This window comes from Lactuca saligna, chromosome 2 (assembly GCF_052625555.1).
Source record: "Lactuca saligna cultivar CGN05327 chromosome 2, ASM5262555v1, whole genome shotgun sequence".
NCBI lineage: Eukaryota > Viridiplantae > Streptophyta > Magnoliopsida > Asterales > Asteraceae > Lactuca > Lactuca saligna.
In genome coordinates this window covers 175,953,980-175,961,401 of record NC_136418.1, presented here as the reverse complement: position 1 = coordinate 175,961,401, position 7,422 = coordinate 175,953,980, and the positions used below count along the sequence as shown (strand labels likewise).

The 7,422-nt window shown below is 27.8% G+C and overlaps 1 protein-coding gene across 1 annotated transcript; it reads left to right on the top strand.

Annotated features, from left to right (window-relative positions):
* Positions 1-835: 835 nt before the first annotated feature.
* RTFL7 (ROTUNDIFOLIA like 7) lies at positions 836-1,529 on the top strand. The gene has a single exon (XM_078977919.1). It carries the CDS (start codon positions 1,001-1,003, stop codon positions 1,265-1,267), a length of 267 nt encoding a protein of 88 aa, XP_078834045.1. The 5' UTR covers positions 836-1,000; the 3' UTR covers positions 1,268-1,529.
* Positions 1,530-7,422: the final 5,893 nt, after the last annotated feature.

Below are 7,422 nucleotides of genomic sequence, written 5' to 3'. Positions count from 1 at the left end.
AAGTCCAATTCTGCTGAGTACGTGGGGCGTAAAAAAAATCGAATTTATATAATTGGAAAAAAGATAAAAAGTTATGAATTTCTGTATTTTTAGTTTTTTTTTTATAAAAAATAAGTTCTAAAAGTTGAAAAAATGATTGGTGAAAAAATGATTGGTTCCTTAGTTAATTATGGTTTTCTATTGAACCTCAATATATATATATATATATATATATATATATATATATATATATATATATATATATATATATATATATATATTTCAGATCTATTTTAAATATTTTGAATGACCTGTCTAAATTGTTTGGCAAAACAAAAAGAAAGAAAATAAAATATAGAATGGGGAGTTCAATCCTCATTGAACTCGATACTCTCTCTCCTCCCACACACATATAAATGATATGACAATCCATTAAATTGCATTGGGTTTAATGGATGGTAGAGTTTAATAGGTAAAACTGTATTGTGAGTGGAATGTACATGATTGAAAATGACCTTAGATAAGTTCATATATATATATATATATATATATATATATATATATATATATATATATATATATATATATATATATATATATATATATATATATATATATATAATTTGTAATATGATAGGACTTTTTTCCACATAGATTGATGTTTGAATTAGCGGTAGTTAATTATTTAAATTGACAATATTATTGTTAAATTAATTATAATTTCATAAAAGGTTAGAAATTTTACAGGAAATGCTTAAAAAAATAGTTTTGAGTTAACATTGAGAGGAAAGATGTCCTGATTTGAGTTGAGCATAAATTAAAAGGTGGGTATGTCAAGGAGATAGAGCCAGGTGATACCCACTGCCACACCCTCCTGCTACCCCCATTATAAATACAAACCCCCTGTTTTCCCCCACCTTCAATACCACCTTTTTCCATCAGATCTCTCTCTTTCTCTTTCACTTTCACTTTTTCCTTCTCCGGCCACCATTAAAGAAGTATCAAGTATCTCTCTCCGACAATGGCTACACCTGCGGCGGTTGCCCCTCCACATTTCACTTACCTAGACGAAAAATGGAAGCTCTCCAAAAAAGAAAGCATCTCCAGAAGCCGTTCTTCCACTTCTTCACTTATCAGAAACCCTTCTTCCTCCTCCGCCGATACTCACCGCCGTTGTGCTTTCACCAGAAAATGCGCTCGTCTCGTCAAAGAACAAAGAGCTAGATTCTACATCATGAGACGATGCGTCACAATGCTCATCTGTTGGCGTGATTACGGCGACTCTTAATCATCGTCATCAACAGCATCAAACTTTCTTCCGTCTCTGTTTTTTCTCTCGCTCTTTCCGAGGCTGATTTTTCGAAGAATTTTACGGCTGCGGCCGAGGAGGATGAGAAAACAGCAGGAACTTGTACAGTAATTTTCGTATATAGATTTTTTGGTAGGATTTATATTCTTGGATCTTTCTTATTTCCTAAATTTTTGGTGTAATTGATTCGATTGAAATGAGTAACAAGTAGCGAAATGACTATGGAGCTCATTTAATTCTCTGTTTATGGGTGTTTGAGCTCGGATCTTGATGATTGAAGTGATGGGTTTTTAGAGAGAGAAAACATCAACTTTGTATCTGTATGTGTGAGAGAGAGAGAAAGAGAGAGATTCCATTCAACCATAGCAGGTGCAGCAGCACTGTGATCCAGTGTGCTTGGCTGACACACATCTTTATTTAATTCGAGAAAAAGTAAATTGTTTCTATATAAACTGGAAGTGACTGTTAAATTTAAAATACGATTAAACAAAATATTTTATTAATGTTTTAGAATTTACGTAATATTTAGAGGATTTTCTTTCATTTTCAGTGGTCAGAAGATTCCATTTGATTTCAACCTTTTCCTTCATCCAATTGTATTTATTACCACTAAACAGAATAACATTATTACATTTTATATATAATAACACGATGAAAATGAAGAATAGACAACTATTAAATTGTGTAATATGAAAATCCAAGTGAAAATAGGACCACATTAGGGGTTGCCAAACTGGATGGTAATTCATAACGGGATAATCTTTGACTTGAAAATGGACCACTTTGACTTTTTATTGGGGTTTTAGTGTTTTACCCGTTGAGTAAATTGATTTTACCCAATACCTTATACAAAAGTTGTTACAGGTAAATTCTGATTCTACGGTCCATATTCCTCCTATTTACTTTCTTTTAATATTTTTTGGGAAAAACAAGCTTGTCTTTTTCTCTACCAAATTTCATCTTTACGTTATTTGGGGCAACAATTTGTTACATTTCTGTTTTTCAAATATTATTTTCTATTTTTTTTTAAATATTTTTTAAACAAATAATGATATGTGATCGACTTATCCCAAAATATATGCTAATGAACAGGGAAACATATTCTAATAATTTAAACATATTTTTTACTTAAATCGGAAAGAACTGAAATGATACCTGTGAAATAACCATAAGCCAATTTTTAACTTCGTCTATGCATTAATTTAATAATCATAATATCAAAAACTGAAATGAGTTTTACTAGATAAGTATTGAAAAACCGTTTCTAAAAGATAATAAAAACAAATTATAATAAAATTAGCTATACTTATAATTATTTAATTTTGTAAATAGAAACAAATTACAAATTTTGATAGAAGTCGTACAATAACGTTGTTATCAAAATTCACGTAAGTAACCAGTATTTTTCATTTAATGTTAATATTACGAAACTATGTAGCAGAATGACTGAATGAGTATTGCTTCTAACTACTTAGTCCATGCAAAACAATAAATTTCATAAAAGTCCACTTATTTTTCATGATTTTCAAAAACCAATTCATGTAAGTTGAACAATTTCCAAGAATGAGCGAGTTACCTTGAACCCGTTTTTAGTTTGTATGGGAGACATTATAAACATGAATTCACCATATAAAATGCCTGCCATTTTGATATAAGATGATAAAACAAGAGGACCCAAAATGGATAGCAGTAAATATCATGGGGTCAGAGTGTAATTACTGTTTGTCCTTGTGTGTGAATTATTGTCCAAAGGGTTGTTCCAGCTGGATTGTTACAGTCTTGAAGGAGTTGGAGTGGATCTGACTTATTTTCCTGATAACCACAATTTTTTAGTACACTTTTAATATTATTTTTATTGACTATCACGGATCAGAATGTTTCTTTACGTAAAAATTGCAATATACCCCCCAGGTTTATGTTCATTCAATACTTCGCTATTATTTTTCAAATGGGAAAATGCTTATTAAGGAATTAACTTTTCGTTAGGTTCACATCTAGATAATTATCTTTTTTTCTACACTAATAAATTTATTGGAAGTGTTCACATATGATAATTATGACGTGGTATAGAAGATAAAATCTTAGATGTGAACATTTTCAATAAGTTCGTTAACTAGATGTGTAAAAAAAATAATAAGTAAAAATAAATTACACAAATGGTCCTTATGGTTTGGAAGAATTTGTGTTTTTGATCCTTAACTTATTTTTTTTTATCTCGGATGGTCCTACTGTTTGTTTTTGTTACGAGTTTGGTTCCTGTCTTATCTAAAAAAACTATTATACCCTTATTAATTCTCTTATTTATGTATTTATTTTTTATATATTTAAAAAAATTAATAGACCCCATATATTTGTATCTCGTCACCATAAACCTAAAACCACATTTGAGAAATTTAATTCGGATGGTCCCTACTGTTTATTTTTTTTATGCGTGTTTGGTCTCTATCTTACCTAAAAAGACTATTGTGCACTTATTAATTTATTTTTTAATTAATTTTCTTATTTATGCATTTATCTTTTATACATTTAAAAAAATTCATAGACCCCACATATCTGTATCTCCTCACCGTAAACCTAAACCACATTTGAAAAATTTAATTTGGGTCTTACCGGTCAATATCCCATCTCTCATCCTCCCCAACTTCTATTTCTTTTCCAACTTTAGTAACATCGGCGTCTTCACCATCCTTCTCTTTTTGGTACTTCAACTCTGATGAACCAATATCATAACCTAACGTTTATACATCTTTAGTGGGTTGTGGTGTTGGTTCGACTGAGTTGAAGGACCGAAAAAAGAAGAAATGATGAAGACGTCGATATCACTAAAGATGAAAAATAAATAGAAGTTGAGGAGGATGAGAGATGGGATGGTGATAAGATACAAATATATAAGGTCTACTAATTTTTCTTAAATATATAAAGAATAAATAAATAAATAAGAAAAATAATTAAAAATTTAACTAATAAAGGCACAATAGTCTTTTTAGGTAAAACAAAGACCAAACTCGTAACAAAATTAAACAGTAAGGATTATCCATGTTAAAAAAAGTAATTAATTAAAAAATAAACAGTAGGGATCATCGTGGTCTATTAATTTTTTAAATATCTATATATATATATATATATATATATAAGAATATTAATTAATAAGTGCACAATAGTCTTTTTAGGTAAGATATGAACCAAACGCGCAACAAAAAATAAGCAGTAGGAACCATTTAAGTTTAAAAAACAAGTTAGGGACAAAAACACAAATTCCCCCAAACCACATGAATCATTCATGTAATTCACTTACTTTTCGTTTTATTCATATTTGGGTAACTATTTTTGTTGTATCCATCTAGATAACGAACCTGTTAAAAACGTTGACATCTATGATTTAACCTGCTATAGTAGGTTATAATGATCATATGTGAACACTTCCAACAAATTTGTTACCTAGATGTGTACAAAAAAAAATAATTACCCAAATGTGAACATATTAAAAAATTAATTACCTTAATAAGTCATTTCCCTTTTCAAATTGTTATATATTTCAGGTTAAATAAGTCATAAAAAAAGAAATCTATTTTGAATGTTTAAAGTCATCGTTTTTCAATCAAATATATAATTTTATAACACAATATTATATATAATTCACAATTAGCAAGTTAATTTTTGAACTAAATTTAAGTAAAAATGATTTTTTTTTCGAAATTCTAGAATTATTAATCTGATTTTGGAAATGTTCTTGAAATTACATAAAAAAAATTTCGTACTATCCAAAACGTTAGTATGGAATTTTGAAATATCAATCCAAAATGTATATTTTTGTTGAAAATGTGTTTTTCTCAATTTGAAATGAACGAACCGGATTTGATGGTTATTTTTACCAAATACAATTTTTTTTGATTATTTTTTCAAATGAACATTAAATTGTGGTTAAATTACTCAAAATTTCTATTTAATTTGTTTTTTAGACAATTAATTTTTAATTATATTCAATACGTCGATAATTTTTTATTGTTTTCATTGTACCATTGGAATAAGTTTCAACTTACTAAACTAAATCTTATGTTGCGTCATATATGTTTATGTCTATGGTATTTTGAACATTTTTATTGAAATCGTAATTTTAAATAAAAACAAATAGTAAATATAATTATAACTTCATAACTTCTAAAAATAAAACTAAAAAAAGTGTAAATGTCCTCTCAACACCAAAGGTATATAATTGAATAAATTATGACATGAAATCACATGTATATCTATTTTTATAAATGAAAGCATTTTTATCACTTTTTATATCTTCATTTAATTTGTTAAATATCATTTTATGGTTATTTTAAATTAATTTTTTTCAACATGTTATTTTATAAGTTATTTTTTTTAAATTCATATAATATTTTAATATAATAATTCTAATAAATAGATATCAATATCATTAATAAACTTACATTTTAATTTAAAAATTCTCAAAGTAAAAGTTTATTAGTTAATTATTTATTTAAATTATTTGTTTAAATTTAAAAGATAAAAAAACATTTTCGTTATCATAATTCAATATTTTTCTTATTTTTTTATAAATTCAAAGTTTTCAAATATTTAGACTTATATATATATATATATATATATATATATATATATATATATATATATATATATATATATATATATATATATATATAAACCCATGTAATACATGGATCTCACAACTAGTAAATGAATAAATTATGACATTTTCAATCGTCATATATAATTTATTAACAATTTAAGACCAACCATTAGTGCAATATCAAATTAAACCATGACAATATTTGTAATTATATATTACATCAATGTAATATCAGTAGCTTTTCAATAACGTCCATATATCCACATCAACAATTAATTATTTAAAATTTTAATAATTTAAAATTTTGAAACTTTCAATCAAATATTAATATTAACATATTGATTTGTTATATGGTGGAAGGATAACTTTAAAAAGAATAATAGTCGGTTTAATGTAATTATAAGATGAGTAATAGGCAATTTAATGTAATTATAAGATGAGTAACTTAAAGAGTAAAAATAGAAAACACATCATAAATGGTTCATGTGCTTAACCCAGATCTAAAGTTTGATCAACGTGCTTTCAAAACATCGTAGATGGTCATGTGCTTTCAAAACTTTTGATGTTTCGTCCTTTTTGGTAATCCTGTTAGCTTTTGGCCATTAAATATTATTTGATTATTTTATTCGGAGGGCATTTCCGTCGTTTTCCTATCATAGTAACTATTTATGATGTTTTGTCTTATATATATATATATATATATATATATATATATATATATATATATATATATATATATATTAATTTAATGTTCAAAGGGTCTCTCTCTCTCTCTCTTTCTCTCTCTCTCTCTCTCTCTCTCTCTCTCTCTCTCTTGCTCTATCTTAATTGAACATGTTTCAGGTCATGTTTTGAAACTCAATCAAACCCAGTAAAACCAAAACAAGTTTGTACAAAAGCAGACCATCGAATTTGAATTGATATCTCAAGCCAAAGCTGAATCTGAAATCAAGTTTGGCAAATCTAGATTCAACCTAAGAATGAATCGAGTGTGCAAAAAGTGTTCATGAAAATCCTGAAAAAAGTCAACTTTGCAAACCCATTCTTCATCTCTAACATGTGGCATATTTGTTTCATCTCCAAAATCATGTTCTCCATATCGAAACCTATTGCATCTGTTTTTCATCTCCAAAAACATGTTCTCCATATCCAAAACTTGTTTCCATTTAAGTTGTAGACCAAATACACGTGATCCCTAACCTCTGACTTTTGATATGCTACAAACCCATACAAGCCAAAAAGACAAAAAGACAAGATGATTGAGGGTCCGGTGTCGTCTCAAGCTTCAATGTCGGTTACAGTGAAGATATCGGAGCCCCAATGGAGCCAAGTCTAAGGTAAATTAGATCAAACCACATAAGACACTTTCATATCATGTTTTTGCACTATTTCTTGAGCTCATTGATTTCAGCGACATCGGTAGATCGAACGACACAAAGGACAATCGTCATCAATTTATGTAACACTTGTTCCTAGGTGTGAAATTATTTCCAATGTTTTCTTGATTCCCTTGGATATGGGGTGATTGTGTCAAAACACG